This window comes from Urocitellus parryii, chromosome 2 (assembly GCF_045843805.1).
Source record: "Urocitellus parryii isolate mUroPar1 chromosome 2, mUroPar1.hap1, whole genome shotgun sequence".
NCBI lineage: Eukaryota > Metazoa > Chordata > Mammalia > Rodentia > Sciuridae > Urocitellus > Urocitellus parryii.
Window position 1 is genome coordinate 213,339,580 of NC_135532.1, and position 21,957 is coordinate 213,361,536.

A 21,957-nucleotide genomic window follows, 5' to 3' on the forward strand; every position below is an offset into this window, starting at 1 on the left:
AAAGTTTCAAATACTGAAACATTTCAGATTTTGGACTTCCAAATGAAGGATGCTCAACCTGTGCTCACAAAATGTTTGACAATGTGTCCTGAGGCATGTTGAGCAGCAACAACAAAACAACTTGGGCAAGGATTTGGGAGGACACTGCTGCTCCCTACAAACACTAATGAAATAAGAATTAATACATATAAATTATAAAATCAAGTGCCTAGAAATGATTCTGGAGAGAATTCCTGGTAAACTGGTTATATAAATTCTTGGAAACCAGAACTGCAAACTAGTTGGTAGACAGATGATCAGCAGCTTTTGGAAGAGGAGTTGTGTGGGCAGCAGATGCTTGGGATATAAGCCTCTGGGTTTAAAAATCCATGCCATATGCATTTGTCAAAATACACAGCAGGAGAAGCTGGAAGAGTGGAAGTACCTAGATAAAACATAGATAAGTGCTGGCCTTCTGTTAATTGTGGAGAGTGGGTTAACATGACAAAAATTGAAAGGCTACTATTTACTGTACTATATTTAATTGTTGGAATAAAAAATAATAATGCATGCTGAGAAGTTCAGAAACTAATGCAAAATTTTAAGATAAAAACTTGTGGTGCTTATGCTGATTAGTTTGATCTAGTTTGTTATGGCAGTAATAGGGAACTAAGAGAGTAAAGATGCTTCCTGACTTAAGACAGGTTTACAACCCTGTAAACTCATTGTAAATTGAAAATATCATAGGTAAGAAATGCTGTGAATACAACTTACCTACCAAATAAGCTTAGCAACATTGCATCCTGTAGAATATTTGTTGTAGACCCTCCTTGCTACTGAGAATCATGAGTTTTGCACACCACGTATCACTAGCCTGGGGAAGACTAAAATTCAAAATTTGAAGAGAGGTTTCTACTGATTATGCAATACGTTGGCACTACTCTAACATGAAAATATTACAAGATGAATCACAAAGGCTAGGGACCACATGTATTGCATTTCTGAGACCCAGGAAACCACTCTTTCCTCTGAAATATAGAGACAGTAACAGAGACCTGGGTCCAGCCAAGAAGCTACACTAGCTCCTTGGGAAAACCCAGCAGCTATCAATGTCTTAGGATATGAAACTTGGCAATCTATCCTTGCAAAGACTGTTAGCATAGGGATAGCTTGGATCTAAAAAAATTGGAAACAAATGAAATTATTCAAAGGACAGAGTTCACTATTTTCTATGTTAATATTTACAATGTAATCACTGATTAAAGTCACCCCCCCAAATTTTATTTCATTGTTCTTTTATCTTATTCTTTAACTGTATCAGTGCCATGAATATTTTTTTTAAAATATGATGGAGAAAGAAGAGAAAGGAGAAGGAAACAGGGAAAAAAGGAGAAAGAGAAGACATAAAAGAAGCCACAATTGGTTAGAAATTATGAAACAAATTTCATACAATAACCAGGTGCTCAGTTGCCCACTTATAATCCCATCTACTCAGGAGGCTGAGACAGAACAAACTGGGGTTCAAGGCCTGACCCAGCAACATAGTTAGACTCTCAACAAATTAGTGCAACTATGTCTCAAAATAAAAAGGGTGGCAATGTAGTTCAGTGGTAAAGGGCCCTAGGGTTCAATCCCCAGCATACTCCCAGCAAAACAAAGAAAAACAAAACATAAAAAGCAAAAGCAAAAGTCTCAAATTCGATACAATAAAGTAGTTCTACCCATAGCCCAACAGTAAGTTATTGTGTAACATTTAAAAATTCTATTTTGCTCTTCCATTTTAGTTTCTACCTCTGAATAAGTGCTTCAAATTCAATGAACTCCTTTTATTCTTAATATTTTATTGGTTTGGTAGTAAAACAGGAAAGAGAACATGAGGAGATAACTGTGATGTGCTCTGAGATTAGCTTTTTTGCCAAGTGTCTAATACTCTGCATTGCATTTTTAATTTCAGAGAATGTTTTAAGATTTTGAGTGAAGAATATCTTAAGCAAAGCATAAGGGAAATATTTGAACATCACTTGTACTATATAAATATTGAGTGTTGTTTTATTATCATACTGCCTAAGTACATTTTTACTTGATAGTATCTTTCTATATCACTTGGATGTAAGAAGAATGGAGTAGAAAAAAAAAAAAAAACAGGCCTATGCAATTTCATTTCAAGACACAACTGAGACAGCTGCTTTTGATGTTAGTAAAGGTTTTGATGTTTTCAATTAGACTTAGTTTGTATGTTGGCAAGGAACCCAGGTGCATCTTCACACCTGCTGGGCCTAGTTTTTTTGGGATTTTTTTTTCCTTTCTAAGTTTGCTGGCTGCCTTCTTACACAAATGGAGATAATTTGAGCATATTGAAAATAGTAACTGAAGGTCAGGGATTTAGACAATTTATAAAAAGTGATACTCCTACAGTGTGAATTTGTAAAATTTGTAGGGAGTCTTTTTCTGAAAATCTATACCAACCCATTAGTCTTCATTCTAATATTATTTATGCACAGACCTCATCATCTAAAGCTAAATTTTGTCCTTGTACTTTTCAAACTTCTGATACATTCTAAACTTAGAGATGAAAGGCATATTCATTGAGTGAACATGAATATTCAATTCTCTTTACATTCTAGTTAAGAGAAAACAAATGAGTATGAGTATCCAGGAAACTCCTTCTTAGATAAGAAAAAATATCCAAAACTTGATCAAAATTTGTGCATATACCTGAAAATTGGAGCTTTCCAAACCCACAACTGCAAGTAATGGCAATATGAATTCTAGTCAATATATTCCAAGAAAATAATAATGTTAACAACACAATTGAACGATATAATAAAGAGTTTATTAAAATAAAATTATTCAACTATTTTAGAGGGAAATGCAAAAGCTATCATTTCTAGCAACAATACAATTTGGATTATTTATTAATTTTATAATTTGACAGTCAATGTACCAGCCAATATCTGAGTGTAAAAAATAATAGGAAGGTCATAATTAAGAATATCAGAATGCTTCTCAGAGAAGAAATTAATAAATGAATTTATTACATAATTTGCATTTCCTAAATGGATTTGACCAATCAACAGGTTAATGATTAGAAGCCCAGTCTATATAATGGCTGGTAACAAGATGAATGGAAAACCCTAGAAGGAAAATAAACTGGGTTGCAGAAACTGGATCTGAAACCCTGGAAAGGGAAGCCAGAGACACCATAATTCAGGGATCTGAAGCCCCTGGATCCACAGCCCAGTGAGTAGCAGCTTCTAGATCCATAGCCCAGGGAGTGGCAGCTGCTGGAACCAAAGCCCAGTGATCCAGCATAGGTCCTCTGGCAGGGACTGTAGAGTGTGGATGTCCTCTGGCCATAGCAGGAAGGCTGGCAGGGGCTGGACACCATGCAGGATGTCTGGCAGCTGTTGGGCTCACAGCAGGTCTCCTGACTGCCCCTGTAGAGAGAGGAGCCCAGCTGGCAGGTGCTGGGATAGCACAGGTCAGTGCTGTAGACCAGGTTGCTGGGGTAGGAAGAGCCACAGGAGCTTGGGAAGCGCAGGGAGCCCCCAAGAGAGCAGGAGGAAAAGTTTCCAGAGCAGCAGCTGGAGGACATGTTGAGAGGAGATGGGAGCTCAGCTGAGTGGAACTGAGAAGATTCTGAGTTTTAATGTCCCCTTCTGGAGAGAGGCATTTATATACTCTCAGCAATAGGTGTGGTGCCCAACAAGGGCCATCCTTTACATACTTGTGCTCCTTCATTTACAAATGTGTAAGTCAGTAATTTCTTTGTAATTGCATTTGAATAGTTTTCCACATAGTCTATTTGTGGGTGCTATTATTGTGTTTTTATAGCCAAAGCCAATAAACACTCCTATGTCAGAAATGCTCTGACTGTTTTACCCTAGTGCTAGTCTATCCTGTCCAGGAAGGCCTTTCCTTTTCCTCTTGGCATCTTTCTATTTGTTTTGTCAATGGATATTATGGGGGAATAACTTGTTGCCATCATTTCTCATTTTCCAAAATTACCATTCATGGATTCCCTATCATTGTCCTATTGTGTCTCACACTATAGAGAGGGAAAATCTGAGCCAAGACCAATTGAATAATACTGATGCATAGGACCAGAGAGAAACCTGAGCAACTATTTGGGGTCTTGGAGGCCTTGAAGAACAGAACTGAGACAGAGTCAGAAGTCGTGACCTATTTGCACCCTTAGGAAGAGGATTAAAGTGGTAAAAACTCATAGGATGAGAGAAAGAAGAATTTTAGATTCAATGTATATGACATGAGGACCATGCTTGGACTGGGTTCTCATCTGTTTGCGTAGCTCCCTGGAGAATTCACTCATCTTATCTTACACTCCAGAAGGCTTGATTGACTTACAGTCTACCTGCTGTGGTCCAACAACATGTCACTGCAATTTTTCAAAATGGTTGCTTTCTGTTGGCTGCTCCTAGGTAAAGACTTTGCCAGCAAAGATAGATGGGTTTCTGGGAGACATGAACTCTTTAATTGCTACCTTTGACAGTTTCCCTACTGAAATTTTAAGGAACTACCCTTACTCTGTCCAGGCTCAGGAACCCCTTTCCCTCTCTCCTTCAGCCTTCTCTCAGGGGAGATTTTGAAGAAGAAGAATGTAGGAAGTTTGAATATATTGAATATTTTTGTACTTCTTTTGGACATAACTAATCAATGGGTGTTTACAAATGAATTTGAAATGAGTGATTCCTCTTGGGCATACTGACTAGATTTAGAAAAGAAAATTATTTCTGTTGTTTAATGATGATTTTAAGTTACTTAGGTGTTTGTCTTTGGAGCCCATCTGCAGTCTGGCTCTGAGAAATCTCCACTAAAGCCACATTTTAGCCATCTCCATCCTGGTCAGGACAGACCAACACCATTTTGTTGTTGTTGTTGTTGTTGTTACAATTTCACATGTGAAATTTCACATGTGAGTTCATGCCTTTTATCAATGCAGTCAATTCTCAACTGTGTTCTCTTCAGATATTGTTTCTGTCCCATCTGCTTCTACTTTTTCTTAGATTCCAATTAGAAGTCACACTTTGTAACTAGGTGGAATATACCTTTTAGAATCTCTTCTGCATTTTCAAATCCTTTGTCTCTTTATGTTTCAGTTTGGGAATTTTCTTCTATTCTCTGTTTTAGGTCACTGCCTATGAATCTATGTTTAATCTCCCTTCAAAATTCATCAAGTTTTTCAAATTTGTTACTGTATTTCAAATTTCTTAAATTTGGTTAGATACTATTGCATTGTTTTCAATATTGCATCAAAATTCTGTCTTATCCTACATTTTTTAAACATACTTTTTATTGAGAATAAAGTGCTCTCATTTCTTACTGCAAAATTCTTCACATAGGTGCAATCATGTGTCATTTAATGAGAAAGGTGAGGGCATCCCTTTTCCAATGCCATGAGGTCTCCTTCAACAAAGAAGGCTCTGAGTCACCGGAAGGTGCAGTCTTATGGACCTACCACTATATGTGCAATTTGTCATGGACTGAAACATGGTTATGTGATTCACGGCTGTATTTTAATGTGTGATTTTGTCCTGTGCATTACATGGATCCTGTGATTCAGATTCTACTTTCTTGTGTTTTTTTGAGTTTTTTTCTTCTTTTATTCTTATTATGTTTGGAGTGAATAATACACACTTTATATGAAAAAAAAAAACTGGATAATTTAACCTTTTTCTAGAGAGAATTTTCTTCTGTTTCTGACAGGCTGCTAGAATAAAGACGCCCGTATCCTAGATCATCTTAATCCAATCAGGGATTGATAGAATTTAAACCTGGGCTTCAGTCCTTATGAGAAGCAGTCTAGTAGAAATTTAATTTTATTTCTAAGAAGTGGTTCTTTAAGGTCTGGGATATTTCCCAGAGCCCGAAGTCTTTGATAAGGCCTGAATTCCAATTTAGTTTCTCTAGTCCTGTGAGTTTGTGAAAATTCCCTCAGTCTCTTAATCACTACTTTGAAAATCAGCATAGAATTTTAAGGGAATTGCAGCTACAGGTGCAGGCTCATTTCTTTTGACTTCAGTTTTGGAGCTCAGAGTATCTTTGTGTTTTGATATTTCTCTGAAATTTGAATACATACACAGAGCATATGCATGTGAACATACACACATATACATATATACACACACACTTCTATACATTTTATCCAAGTATTTTATGTACATTAGAACAAATGGTTTAATATGTTCAGCCACGTGCAATTACTCATATAATTTTGAAAGATGTATTTATTTTCAAAATATAAGAATGACTCAAATAAAAAAAGTAGCTACCATGAGGTTGGCCATTTAAAAGTCCATTGCTGTAGCTTCAATTGCAATAGAAGCAACCTTCCAGGATTCTGCAATTTCAAATTGCTGTAGTTGAGGGTTTCAAGCCTGAGTTTCTAACACTGTCATTTTTATACCACATGCATCTGCTTTCTACTGTCACAATGCAGTTTAAAACTCACCTCATGGTTTTATACCATCCTGCCTTTTATTCCAGTATCATCCTTCCAGAGGCTACCTTGCTTATTTTCATCTGTTTTGTTATCTATGGTCTTCAAAAGGACATGCCACCCTCAGTAGCAGCTGTGAGTACTCTGCCTATCACCCATGGGGAATCATCTGTATACACTGAAGACTGATTTTATAGAGCATCTATAAAATTCTGTCTGTGGTCTTTTTCACTTCTCAAAAGCACACTGCACTCTTACCAAGGATCCTCCAGTAGACCTGAACTCCAGTGGAACAGTCCCAGAGTGACAGCTGGAGAAATAATGCAGCCTGTCTGTGCTCCTTCTATTCTTTGTTGGATTTTCCCTCTCCATTTAGGTGTTTACCTGGATAACCTCCCAAATAAAGAGCCTATATTGAATCCAAGTTTTCAATATTTGGGGGGAAGACTATGTATTAAAAAACATATTTGGATGCTTCATCAATGTGTTTTTTTTGGACAACTTTCAGTGTGTCTCCTCTTCATAAAATTTTTATAAAATGATTCCTGGAGAAAAATCCCAATAATATATTAAAGAAGAAATCTGCTTTAGTATTGCACATGGCATATTTAAGAAAAATACCTATGGTATCTTTCTTTAATTCATGTACTTTTGAGAATAAAGAATTCAAAAGTCATCTAACAGCAACAACAATAAATTATACCTTGTGACAATTTTTAATAGAATAAGTGATTAACAACGATTTTATGTAAAAGTTGGCTTGTGTTTATCAAAGTCATAACTTAAGTGATTGATAAAACTAGTATCTCCAGTATGTTAGGAACATGGTAATTTTGAGAACAGAAGTAGGTAGGAAGCAAAAGCTGTAACTCTCAACTATGGGTGAAGTTCAGCTAGAAGCACACTGCCAGTATCAAAATCACTTTAACTGTAGCCTGATGATGAGAAATTATAAACAAAACATCAGAAGCCTCTGTGTGCCTAAGTCTAATTCATACACTTTAAGTGAAATAGTCCAACATTTAATAATTAAGTTAAAAATGATATCTGTATTACAAAGAACAAGCAATAAAACTTTTGAGATGAATTTAGTTCAAAGCTGGGGCATTTATAAATTATCCTTAAATTTAACTTAATATGGGCAAAGTTTTAAAGATTTAGACGTAAAGCGAAGGGAAGAATATCTCTTTCCCATTCACTAATTCAGAGAAAAATCCTTGAATAAGGAGTAAGAGTAACTGAAGAACAATTAATAAATCCTCCAGTTTTGAACTATAAATGTATGGTCCCCTTCTAACTCTTAAGTATTTTGGGGTTGTTTGTTTTTCTGGGGTACCAGGGATTGAACCCTTGGGGTCCTTAGCCACTGAGCCACATCCCCAGCCCTTTTTAAAAATATATTTTATTTAGAGACAGAGTCTTGCTGAATTTTTTAGGGCCTCATTAAGTGGCTGAGGCTGGCTTTGAACTTGCAATCCTTCTGCCTCCTAAGCCCTTGGGAATACAGGGATGTGCCACTGCACCTGGTTTAACTCTTAAATTTTATCTTCAAAGTTATTATAAATAGTTATATTTGAAACAACACCATAAAAACATGAGAGAAGAACAACATCTGCAATACCATATTGATAGGACACTTAACCTCCTTGCTGAGGCATAAAATCAGAAGACATGAATTCTGGTTTTAAAGAATAAAAACTAAAGGATTCATAGAATAGCTACTTGAATTAAGGGTATTAGCTTCTTCTATCATTCCCATTCCTTCTAGAAAGTCTGTATTATGTTACTTTTTAAAATTGCGATACATTTTCCATTTCTTACATTATTACTGTAACTTCATTAGATTTTATTAGAAAATATAATAGGAATATTTTGCCACCAATACAGCAGTATACATTTTTTAGTCCTGAATATAATTTAACTACTTTTGTCTTAACATTTCTTTTTTTTTTGTACAAGGGATTGAACTCAGGGAGATTTAACCACTGAGGTATATCCCTGCCCCTTATTTTTTTAAATATTTTTATTTTCAGACAGGGTTTCCATAGTTACTCAAGGCCTCACAAAGTTGCTGAAGCAGGCCTTGAACTTGTGATCTTTCTGTCTTAGCCTCCCCAGCTACTGGGGCTACAGGTGTGAGCCATCATGCCTGGCTATAATGCAGAATATTTTTAAGTGAACATAGAAAATAGCTGATTATATTCTGGGAATATGATAAATCAAACTTTTTTCCCCCTCAGTTTTGGATCTAAGAGCTCACCAGAAGCAAACCAACTAATCATCAAAAAATAAAAATAATAAGCCAAATATAAAAAACAAAAGATTAAATCAAATTTCAACACAGAAAAATTAAAATAGGCAAATGGAGGTAAGATTGATAAAGAGGCAAAGCAAATGAGAGAGATATTTATAAACAAAAAAACTGCAGAGGAAAAATAACTGGGGTAGAAAGAAACTTCATGATTAGACAGGACAAGGCAGGGTAGTACCTGCTGAGGAAGGAGTAGGGGTCATAGAAAATCTGTACTGTGGAATGATGGAGACATTCTAAGGGTACGAGCCCTGGATAATTAAAGATCTTGAGGGTAGCCATATCAAAATTCCTAAAATATACTAATTTTGAAAATTTTTGATTTGTAAAGAAAATTGGACAAGATAAATTATGGTTTGAAAGTGCAACACAAAAAGAAACATCTGAAATTCTTGAGCCTTCTCTTTGTTCCTCCATTGGTAATTTTCTCCCCCTATCAAAAAAGTGACTTTCAGCTACTTGGGAATGAACCCAGACTGATCCCCTGGGACTGTTTTAATGGATACCTTTGGTGTCCACTTGTCCTTAAAAACATGGCAAGGTCTATTTCAGTTTTTAGGCATCTTTTTCCTAGTCTCTTTGCTTTATCTGTTTTCTGGATCTCTTCATTGAATGAGAGAGACTGTGACTGCGTACTTAGTGTGATAGTGTTTTGTGACCACCATAATAAAGTACCACAGAGGAATAATGGACAATGGGGAAATGATCCAGGTGAGTACTGATCTATTATTTCAAAAGAAAATTAATGTTCTCTTTCTCTAATCTTAGAAAATCATCCACCAGTAAAGCCAAATGTAGTCAAAGAGGAAGCATGTAAAAGAGAAGCAGGAAGTTCTTCCCTTGCTGAGATGGAACAGGCAATAATATAAAACAGTCATAGCATTTCTGACATAGGAATAGTTCCTTGGCTTTCCCTGTAACAACAGAATAATAGCACCATAAATGCACTATGAGGAAAACTATTCAAACGCAACAGCAATTACAAAGAGATTACTGAGTTACACATTTGTGAATGAGGGAACACAAATATGTAAAGGATGGCCCTTGTTGGGTACCACACCTATTGCTGAGAGTATATAAATGCCTCTCTCCAGAAGGGGACATTAAAACTCAGAATCTTCTCAGTTCCACTCAGCTGAGCTCCCATCTCCTCTCAACATGTCCTCCAGCTGCTGCTCTGGAAACTTCTCCTCCTGCTCCCTTGGGGGCTCCCTGCGCTTCCCAAGCTCCTGTGGCTCTTCCTACCCCAGCAACCTGGTCTACAGCACTGACCTGTGCTATCCCAGCACCTGCCAGCTGGGCTCCTCTCACTACAGGGGCAGTCAGGAGACCTGCTGTGAGCCCACCAGCTGCCAAACATCCTGTGTGGTGTCCAGCCTCTGCCAGCCTTCCTGCTATGGCCAGAGGACATCCACACTCTGCAGTCCCTGCCAGAGGACCTATGCTGGATCTCTGGGCTTTGGTTCCAGCAGCTGCCACTCCCTGGGCTATGGATCTAGAAGCTGCTACTCACTGGGCTGTGGATCCAGGGGCTTCAGATCCCTGAATTATGGTGTCTCTGGCTTCCCTTTCCAGGGTTTCAGATCCAGTTTCTGCAACCCAATTTCTTTTCTTTCTAGAAGCTGCCAGTCTTCTTGTTACAGACCAGCCTGTGGATCTGGCATCTATAGATTCATTTGCTAAATGTCTGCATTCTGAAACTGTAGATTAAAGTCTACTTTGAGTAGCATTATTTTCATTCTTGTCACTTGCTCCTTTTATTCTTCTATTGATAACTTCTTGCCTCTTCAATTTCTAGCAAACTCTCAAGTTCATGAGGATCTTTCCAATTAAATGTTAATAATGTTGTATATTATCTGACTTTCATCCAAAACAGTTGAAAATGAAAATTTTAATTTAATAAATGTACGAAATCTGACATCTAAATACATTGTTCGCATAATTATTTCTTGCATGGAGCTTTTTCATTCAAGGATTTGGGAGATTTAAATACAGATTATTCTGACTTGAAACTGGGTTTTGGGAACATATACTTTGATAAATGTTAGAAAATTCTGTTGCCATTTGATACATTCCCTTGTAGGAATAATTGTTTCTTGGAAGATCACTATTTACATGTGCAAACCAATCTGAGCAGCAATGAGAATTGCTGCTCATTCTCATTGCCTGAGAATGAAGGAGATTCATTTTTGTGGATATAAGAAAATAAATAGTACATAAACTATAAATATGGACAACAATAATAGTGTGTAATATATAAGGTGAGCTGTATACATACATAGAATCTTATGTATGGTTGGTATATGAATATAGATTTTCAGTCAAGGGAAAATGAGCTTTAAGCAAATTTCAGGATAGACACTTTGGTTTTAGCTGATTTAAATGCCAGGACTCCTGCCTCCCACTGTTGAGCTCTTCCTAAACCTCATCTCTGACCATGTACAAGGAGAATCAATGATCAAATGAGGTACAGGTAAGCTCCCGATGCTTCTCCAAGGCTCAGTTTTATTCAAGCTAAGAGTCCTACACCTGAGCACCATTGAATTACCATTTTCATTCATTAGTCTTAGTCTGTATTCAAAGCAGAGTTAAAATCCAAGATCTGGGTTCAGTTTATTTGTCACAAGACCCTAAAAAGCACATAAGACAGTCCATGGAAACACCCAAAGAGGAAAATCTCAGAAAGTCACATTTTTTGGCATGACTTCATGATGAACAGTTGGGATGCAATCCTGCAGGCACTTTCTTGAAGAATGTGCAATGACTTTTTTAATTGTTCACTCCAGCATATGATCAAGAGGGAGAAGCACTTCTTCATCAGCTTCTATCTTTCATTGGTTGATCATTACCTAAGGCATATATTCTCCTTGAACCTCATTTTTGTGAGAGTGAGGAATCACAGTGGACTCTCTGGTTTTCTTAGTGTGACTTTTGAGATATTTGGGGACAGTCAAACAAGTGTTGCATATGCTTGCAGGAGATGCTGTTCATGCAAAAGTGCCTGAAGCCTCAATAAAATTGTTTGACATAGCTATGCCTAGGATCATCGTGAGAGCATGCAATATGGCAGGAAATAATTCCAAACATACAATTTTAACTTAACATTCAATCACTCCCATGAGAGAGACAGATTATATTCTATAGATATTTGCATATACAAAGGAAAGGAGACTAAAAATGTATTTGAAACTTTGCCAAAGTTTTAGATCAAAGGCTCTGAATTCTAAAAGGAATCTTGTTTTGTGGCTCTTTCCTGAATTTTGCTTGTGAATATATAAATCTTAGATTAACCAAGGAGTCTTTTGTACTTCTGACACTGTGAAAATTATCTCAACAGAATAGATTTAATCTACTACTCCATCTCTTTGATTAGCCTCACAAGTAGTATCCATAATAAATAGTATAAGTAAAAATAAATTTAGATTAATGAAAAGAGCATCAATGATGTTAAACCAATTTATTTAAAAAACAATTATCCCACACTTGTATAAATTTGTCAAAATGAATTACGCTATCATATATAACTAAAAAGAACAAATAAAAAAAGAAATAAGAAAAAATTAGCTCAAATCTATGATGACTTGCAGACTAAATGAAGAAAAAACTATAAATCAAAACCAGAAATCAAAAAGGAGTTGTTCTTTACAAAAGAAAAATTGTATTAACTATTACACCAAATGATATATAGATAGAGAAATATTTGTTGGCATCTCAGAAAGAAATTGCTATAAATTCAGATGATAAATCTTATTGAAGTAAATTATTATTAATAATTCTTGCATTTTTGTTGTCCTAAATCTGATGTCATCTTCACCAAAATTTGTGATTTTTATTATTACCAAGACAACCAGTACGTGCATGCATCTTCAATGTTGAGAGTTGTAAGCGACTTTACATTAGTGAACTTTACACTGTGAACTTTCCACAGCTTTAACTGGATTCTTTGGACCATATAAAAAATGATAGTCATTGAAATTCATTTTATACTTGAAACAGCTGAGAGTCTTTTTTTTTTTTTTTTTTTTTTTTTGTGTGTGTGTGTGTGTGTGTAGTGGGGATTGAACCCAAGGTTGCTTAACCACTGAACCATATCCCGACCTCTTTTCAAATTTTATTTAGAGACAGGGTCTTTCTAAATTCTTAGGTCCTTGCTAATTTGCTGAAGCTGGTTTTGAACCTGTGATCCTCCTGCCTCAACCTCTTGAGCTGTTGGAATGACAGGTGTTAGTCATCCACCCAGGTCATTTAACAGCCTTAATATGAAACTTACTTATTTTGTTCATATCTATGTCTCTCTTCTGCTAATGAAGGGACATATTATCATTTTTTTAGTTTTTACATGCACAAGAAAACTTAGAATTTAATGAGTGAAAATGTTTTCAAAATTATTTAACCTAAAAGAAGATTTATGTATCAAAGTAAAGTATGAATCAGCGTTTGCGATTTCTAACGACAGGTCATCATCTTTGGAAGCATTTTTCTTAGAACTTTGACTGTGTTTGAAGTAGAGGTGGATATTTGTTTGGTAAAATTTTGTCTTTTATTTTACATGTGGCCACTTATCTTGGATAAAAAGATAATATTGTCCTGATGAATAATAACATCATTAATTCCCTGTGTAATCTATGTACTTACCATCTACTTTTTTTTTTTTGGTAGTAGAAATTCAGTATATATATATATTTTTTTGTATTTAGAAACGAGTTTTTTTTGCCCATTTCTAAATAATATTTAAAGAGAAAGGTGCTATCAAAAATGAAATAAATAGTTTCAGATTTTAACAATACATCCCCAAATCACTGAAGAAAGACCATTTAGTTTATTCTTTATATGCTCTGAAGCAGCATTAGCTTGGTGCTCACTCACACTTCATCCATCTAACCTGTTTCCCACTACCTCCACCTACTGGTGGTTTGGTGTATATTGCTGCATCTTTCCTGGAGTGGAGCTTGCCTCACTAGTTAGTATAACTAGGTTAGAATAACAGTGAACCTCCAAGTGGGTCATTTGTTTAAACCTGCAGGTTGTCCTATCCATTGTATATGAGTGTAATTTGTTTTCCAAGTGATCCCTCTACATGCTGTCTTTGAACAAAAAGTGATCTATTTTGTTCAGGAAGGTTAATAAAGAGGGATGCCTGTCAATTTTCAGCTTCAACAATTGAGTCAAGTCCAAAGGTGTTATTGTATATACATCTTGTATTCTTCCAGATGAATGAATCCATGGCTGAAGTAAAGTGGAAGTTCTTTAAACCTACTGCCACTTGGGCCAATGAAACTTTTATTGATTATAAATAAAATGTAAAATTCTGGAAAAATTATCAAATGGGACTAAATATTAAAACAAAATAATAAACCAAGACACAGAATGATCCTGTGGGTAAAGATCCACATCACCTGAACCCCCAAAAGGTTGTCACCTGAACCCCTAAAGGGTTTTCCTTGTCATAAATGATAAAACAAGTTGGGACATCACTGATGGCTCAAGTGTTACCAACTGTCTAGATATTCTTCAGAATGCTGCAACAATAGACTATTTACCTTGTTTTTTGAAGAGTTTTTTTTTCAAACAAAACAACTAGAAAAACAAAAAAAAAAAATGGGAGTTCATCAAATTTATAAAATGGATTATATGGAAAATGTTTGGCTTATTGACTTAAAAAGTCTTAGAATATGTTAAAGATTTCATTTAGAAACTGGATTTTTAATCTGGTAGTAAGGCTAGCAGAATTGAAGCCCTTGCTGAATCTAACTCACTATCATCTAACTTCTTTTTGGATACCTTCATTACAAGTTCCCATGCATTTTAGAACATATTTTTTTGAGTAATCTTTCTTCCAAAATTAAGTGACAGAGACAATTTAATACTCCTTGCAAATTATAAACATTTAAATATTGGAGTTTTAACTCTCTACATAGTAATAAGCCAGGTATGAGTTTGTTGTTTTGAAATTGTGTTCCTTCTTCTCCCATGTAAAAATATTGAGTGAATATAAAAGATGAAAAAAACATCTTTTGAATCAAAAAAATGATTATACTCTTTAAAGTTTAAAACCTTAAATGATAAGTAGAAGATACAGGAAAACCCAGACACATATTTAGAAAGAGTTTTAAAGGAAAAGAAAATACTAACACGATAGAAAGATATAACATAATTTTATTTAAACTTACAACACTTTTTACTTTGTAAAATTTATATAACTAGGAGGTCCATGAAGAAAGAATTATGCTTCAATTATTGCATGCCTATCTAAAATTTTTTTTTTAAAGAAGTTTTAACATCTATCTCCAAAGAATACATTTCCCAACCACTGGAATTCAAGTTATTCCTAATTCACGGGGGTAAACGTAGAAGCAAATTTTTAGGCTGTTGACAGAATATATAGGAGATCAAAAAACAGCATGGATCTTAAGATAGTAAGGTTTTAAATTTCTCTTCACCTAATACATATGATTAGTAGAAGCCAGATCCACAGGGCAGTTGGTAAGAAGCAGACTGGCAACTTCTGGAGGAGAAATAGGAGGGACGGTAAAAGTTAGATCCATAATTTAGAGATGAGAATGTGTGAGGAGCACAACCCACTGACTGGAACCCTCTGGATCCAAAGCCACAACCAACAGACTGAAAGCCCCTGGACCCGAAGCCCAGTGATCCAGAGAAAGTTGTGTGGCAGGGATGGCAGAATGTGGAGGACCTCTGGCGGTAGCAGGACGTCTGGCAGGGCTTGGACACCACACAGGATGTCTGGCAGCTGGTGGGCTCACAGCAGGTCTCCTGACAGCCACTGGAGAGAGAGGAGCCCAGCTGGTGGGTGACGGGAGTTTGTAAAACAGGGCAGTAGAATGCGCTGCTGGGGCCGGAAGAGCCGCAGGAGCTGTCCCGTTGTTGCAGGTAGCCCCCAAAGGAGCGGGAGGAGTAGCTTCCAGAACAGCAGTTGGAGGACATGTTGACAGGAGGTAGAACTTTAGATGACAAGGTTCTCAGCTGGAATGCCACTTCTTGGACTGGCACATTTATATACCCTTTTCATTGGGTGTGGTGTCAACCCCGTGGTTCATGAAAACAAGTTACCTGCAGGTTTTAATTGAACTGTGGTTTTACAACTGTAAAGTGCAGTCACGTTTGTGGCCTTGGACTTCAGGTAATAATGTTGAACTTCAAAGCTATTATTCATCTTCCCTTAGCAAAGGTCGCCCTGAAGATCACTCAGAGAAGTGCTTTAGAGGTAGACAGGATCTGGGTGGGGGAAGCTGGCTTAATTAAAAATAATTGCAACCCATTTCACAATAAGAATTCTTGACACCCAACTAGCAACAACGTTGTTAAGTTACCTATTCATAGTTATGTTTTTGAACAACAGCATAGGTTGATTGTCGTGCACAGTGTCAAGCTTACTAAATGAAAGGTGTCACCAGAAAGCAGCTATGCTGATAGGCAGAATGTGTAAGATTTAAAAAAAAATCAGACTTCAAATTGAAAGGCTTTAGTTAACTATTTTCTGAAAGATTCCCTGATTTCCCAGCTTCTGCTTGAAACTGTGAACCATTCAGAGCTAAAAGCCAATCTTAGTTGTTTCTTTTCTTTTTTATTTTTGCATATGTGTGTTTACTGTGATGTCAGCCTAATAGCACACATAAGTTACTTTATGGTATTTTGAAATGTTAGAGATTATTCATCTAAATTACTGAAAAAAAAGCATTAAAAATAAGAACAAATCATGAGACCAAAATGCCCAATGTATTTCTATCTCTAATCAGAGTCACTGTTTCACTAAAAGGATTTTTCAGAATCTGGAAAATATTCTTGTTCTAAAGAAAATATAAAATAATTGTTAGACCAAAGAAACCATCTTAAGGAGATTCTTCCTTTGCCTCAGAAAGCAACATATATCAATTTGATTTAAATTGTTTCCAGGTGTTTCTGACAAGGATTACAACATTTCTAAAACAAGGGCCATATTTCTTTTCCTTCCATGACTAGTGATCCTCGTCTATGTAAGACTGTAATGAAGACTGATACCTGGAAGAATAAGAGAGATGGAGAAGGTTTATCTTGTTGTGGCTTATGAGCTGTTTGATTTGTTTGTTTCATAGAAAAGTTTTTCCTTTCCACTTCTTATTCCAAACAAAAGTGTTTGGATGCAAAAGCATCCTTTTTTTTTTTTGAGAAATGAATGCTCAAAATTACTTAATATATGATCTCACAGAATATTTTTTTCTACAGCAATATCTTATATAAAATCAGATAACATTGAAGCAAGCAAGCAAATTCAATTAAGATCAGTTAAATATTTATGTGGTATTTTGATGTTCAATATTTTATTGACAAATGAAGCAGATATGGAAACTACTAAAATGCTTCTTTCGATTCATAATTAAGAGACCTACTAAATAAAAATTGTTTATTTTAGAAACAGGGGACAAGCTATGTTATCTAATAAATGAAATAATTGTGTCAACTCAAGCTGTTCAGACCCATAAAGTCCACATTTCAGAAGAAAGTTTGGCAAAAATCTCCATATTCTATTAGACTGTAATTTTGTTGATTATACCCTGATTGCAAATTCCCAGGACACTCAAGATAGAAATCTCATTAGTTGCAATAGCAGATAATTTTAAATTTTTCCTTAAAATGTCCACCTAGTAACCCTAATTCTTCATAGAATATGTCTCAGCTCATTGTGATTAGAAAATATTATTAGTTTTGAAGATAGATATCCTAAGATGTTTTACCATTCCCACAGGCTATACACTATCTTTATTTACGTTTAGCTTTGGTGAACTTTATGGGAGAGTCCAGAAAAATCCTCAGGCTACCAAGTCCTATAAGATAAACATTCATGACTTGATGGATGTATTACATCAGAGATCCCTCCCCCAACCGTATTTCAATTCATGAAGATCATTTGTAACTATGAATTTTTCAAATCCCTGATTCTTCTGTGACATCTATGCAGGATGGACACATTTGGCATTTCTCATTTTCTTAATCCTGCATAGTAAAAATTTTACATTGTGAGGGGAAAAAGAATAAAGTTCTATACTTTTTGTATAGTGCTCAGTATTTTCTTCTCAATACATCAGTGACACCAACACACATTACTTAAACATTGTACAAGTGGAGAGTTTTATATAACCAAGTTTTTGAAGTTCACTAATGACTTCAATCAAGAGACAAATGAAAGAGTTGGGGATATAGTTTACTGGTAGGCTTAGCATATACAAGGCCCTGGGTTAATTCCTCAGCATCTCACACACACACACACACACACACACACACACACACACACACAGAAACAAAAAAATAACCTTCAAAGTATTCATTAAAACTTGGACCCTTGGATCTAAATATTCACATAGACAAAAGTAATTTCACTATTTGTATTATAAGAAAACTAAACCTGAATTTATTATCTATTTATTTATTATCTATTCATTTAGCATTATTACCAGTTAAGGTTAGTGGGTTGCTTCTTTCATAATTCCCACAAGATTTGGGAGAAAGACGATTTCTTTTTTCTATTCTCCATTAAGTTCCCAAACTTGAAGCAATATAATTGTCTCCCTTATACTACAAAGCATCTTTGCTATTTTTGCTATGTTATCCATTTTACTTAGTATCTTGAAGAACAGGATGAATAAAGTCCCAGTCTTATAGATAGAATCATGGTGGTTTTCATGAGAAATTACATTTTTGTTTCATGAACAACTGCTTTGAAAAACTAATGGTATCGTTTCATTTAAAAGTTTGTATTCATATAAAGATCTTTGAAGACTGATGTATTTCATTTTTATTGGAGCCTAATTAAATATTCTTATTAAAATAGGTACATGCTACACCCACTTCCAGGGTATATAAGTACCCAGTGTCGAAGGTGACATTTACCTGAGACTCCTCACTGCAGCTCAGCTGAACTCAGAACTCCTGACAAAATGTCTTACAACTGTGGCTCTGGAAGATTCTCCTCCCAATCTCTTGGACATTACCTGAGGTACCCAGTTTCCCAGTATAACTCCTTCTACCCCAGTGATGTAGCCTGCTCTCCAGGAACCTACCAGCTGGGCTCCTCTTTCTATGGTGGCCATCAGGAGTCTTACTCTGAGCCCATCAGCTATGAAACATCCTGCCCTGGAACCAGATCCTACCAGACATCGAGTTATTGCCCAAAGAACTTCATTTTCTCCAGTCCCTGCCAAGCGAATTACTCTGGATCTCTTGGATATGGTAGCGCTGGCCATGGATCTTTTGGATATGGAAGCACTGGGTTCCAGTCTGTGGGATGTGGGTCCAGCTTCCACCGTCCAGCTTACTTCCCTTCCAGGAGCTGCCAGTCAACTTGTTTCCGCCCCGCCATTGGCTCTCATTATTTTGGATCATCCTTCTGAATATTCCTGATCCTCTCATGATTATTTCTGCACTTTATGGAACTTTAACTTTCCACTTGTCCCATACCTGTGATTGCTGACCATTTTCACCACTAGGATTCACCATCACAGTCTCCTGGAAGTGAATAATTTACTGTGGACTAAGTGGTTTGGGTCTATGATCTTTCTTAAATTTGACATGGGATTGATCTTGAATTTTAATTTTCATGCCAATGCTTAGAATCAATTCTGTTGCCATCTTTCTGAAATTCTTCTCTCGTTTATTTTCCCTTCATACAGTGATTCTTCATTAGGCTATTTTATTTAAAATTTTAAAAATTCTCTAACATGAATTATGGCATTTCATTTTCTTGTATTAATATGAAGATTCATTTATTAAATAAATCCCATACTTTCAACAGCCTTTAGTTTTTGTTTTCCCTGTTTCATGTTTCATTAATATTTTTTGAACACGAAAACAGGAGTTTTCAGAGAAAATTCAAATATATGACACAACTATGTCATATATCTCATATCTTAAGAGATTTATGTCTTCTCATGAGTACAAGTATTCATATAATTGCATCAGAAATTTTTACTTCCAGAGAGGCATTCATTGACAAGAGTATGTATTGAGCTGCTTTGTACAACAAACATTGTTCTGAACAAAGACACAAATTATCTGCCTTCAAGAAACTCACACAAATAAAATTCTAACTTAACATCATGTGACAAGTCAATAATGGGGAGAAAACAAAGGATTAAGTGGAAACACAAGGAAGAACTTCAGAGTCTGAGAAAATCACAAAAAGTCCATTATTTAAAACAAAAAAGCTCAAGGTAATACTCATTTAAATAATATAAATATTACTGATGTATTGTGTTCTTTGAAAAGCAGACACCAAATGGAATTAGACAGGAAAGGGATTTGTTGTTAAAAATATTTGTAAGGGAAAATAGGAAATTATTTGGAGAGGTCTGGGAGAGCCATCTTGCTTTGATGTAGGTCTGATGGAAGGGAAGGATAAAGGGAAGGAAGGAGGCTGGGTTAGAAGCAACTTTAAGAAAATCTTAGCAAGTCACCCATCAAAGGATTCCCAAATCTTACCAAAATATTCTATCCATAGTCCCCTGCAAGGCTCATTCACAGACCAAGAACAGAGACCACCAGCATGACTTTGGCACAAATACAGTTGGCTATCAATCAATAATACTACCTGAAATAGAAGATATGAGAAACTGATTTTCATAACTTTTATGTTCATTATATTTATTCTGATTTTAAGTAAGCTAATTCACTGATGAACTATGGTGAAATGATATTATATTTTTCGTATTTTTTTTCTTTTTTTAATCAAAAGCCAATCAAGTCAGGGCCCACTAAATGAAAGTCTATCACTACAATCAAATAGAAGAGAGAACTGAGAATTATTATATAGTTATCTTTAATATAAACTAATATATTAAGCAGAACGAACACAGTAGGGCAAAATTAGGAAATGGCTTCATTTTTCTAACACCACTGAACTTCATTCTTGATCTGATGGCTTTAACTTCTGTGAAATCTGAATGATACAATGAAAAGATGTATGGTCATTAGGATACCAATAAATATTTTATTTCATATTAGTAACTCAACCCAATCCACTATGAGTTAAACAACAGTCTTAGAGCCACATCAAATCCTCTCCTTCTTCTTGCTGATCTGGCCTGCCCTGGGGTCCTACAGATCACTAGTGATCTGGAGGAGGTTGATTATTTTTTTTCTAAATCAAATTACTTTTATTACTCTACCTTTTCTTCTTTGGTTATCCTCCCTTCTTCTTTTGAAACAAAAGGTAAGAATTGGAGGAAAGGAAATAACACTTGAAGCTACCATCTCTCTCTATATATATCATTCTTCAGACCACCTGTGCCAACATCACTTTGTAGTTCAGTTATGCAAACTTTGCTTGGGAAAGATTAAGATTGTACCAATCAGTCATCATTTCAATAGGTGCTTCAGAAGATTCCTATTGGCTGATTTATTGGAAACAATAATCTGCAAACCTGTATAAACATTTCCCTAAGTAAGCAACAGTTTGTGTATCACAAGTCCCTCTCTTTGCCATACTCCCTGCCCAAGTTCTAAAGGGTCATATAATAAAATCCAATTACTTTTCTGCAGTGAAAGACATACCATAAACCATCTGAATCCAGAATCTCTCTTCTGTTCATAGATTCAGCATGCTCTGATAGCATTCTTTCTTATTATAATAAGTTTGAACACAGTATGTTGCCTTATTAACAAATTTCTAGCAATGTTATATGCTGCTCAGTAGGGACATAAAGGTCTTTACAATTCACCAGTGCCTGCCTTTCCTGTTAAATATTCTGTTATCACATGTTCCAGACTATGTGTTTTTACCTCCACTCCCATATACTGAACTCTTAATCCCAACTTTGATAAATATAGAGATGGGACCTTTGAAACATGATTAGTTTTTATTGGAGTCCTCAAATTATTAATCTCAATTAATGTACAAAAGACACAAAAGAGCTTGCTTCACCTTTCTCCAGTCTCTATCACATAAGGATTTAGAGAGAAGATCCCCATCTGCAAACCAAAATAAGGAACCATACTCAGGAACTAAATTGACTTGTGCCTTGATTTTACACTTACCCATCTCCATCATTGTGAGAAATACATCAGAGTTGTTTGAGCCACCTGGTCAATGATAACAGTAGGATCAGACTAATATTTCCTTTACACCTGAATACCAACTCTTTCTCTAGTGGAGACTTTGGTGTTGAAAGATATCTCTTTATCTCTATCCCCTCTCTTTCTCTCTGTTTCTGTCTGCCTA

At 35.7% G+C, this 21,957-nt stretch overlaps 4 protein-coding genes across 4 annotated transcripts; 2 read left to right on the top strand and 2 right to left on the bottom strand.

The window, feature by feature from the left end:
* Positions 1-3,064: 3,064 nt before the first annotated feature.
* LOC113176311 (keratin-associated protein 13-1-like) lies at positions 3,065-3,574 on the bottom strand. The gene has a single exon (XM_026380776.2). The coding sequence runs from the start codon at positions 3,572-3,574 to the stop codon at positions 3,065-3,067; it is 510 nt and encodes a 169-aa protein (XP_026236561.1).
* A 6,331-nt stretch (positions 3,575-9,905) lies between these two features.
* On the top strand, positions 9,906-10,430 carry LOC113176310 (keratin-associated protein 13-1-like). Its single transcript, XM_026380775.2, has one exon. It carries the CDS (start codon positions 9,906-9,908, stop codon positions 10,428-10,430), a length of 525 nt encoding a protein of 174 aa, XP_026236560.2.
* A 4,770-nt stretch (positions 10,431-15,200) lies between these two features.
* Positions 15,201-15,692, bottom strand: LOC113176314 (keratin-associated protein 14-like). The gene has a single exon (XM_026380780.2). The coding sequence runs from the start codon at positions 15,690-15,692 to the stop codon at positions 15,201-15,203; it is 492 nt and encodes a 163-aa protein (XP_026236565.2).
* A 2,987-nt stretch (positions 15,693-18,679) lies between these two features.
* Positions 18,680-19,132, top strand: Krtap15-1 (keratin associated protein 15-1). Its single transcript, XM_026380774.2, has one exon. It carries the CDS (start codon positions 18,680-18,682, stop codon positions 19,130-19,132), a length of 453 nt encoding a protein of 150 aa, XP_026236559.1.
* Positions 19,133-21,957: the final 2,825 nt, after the last annotated feature.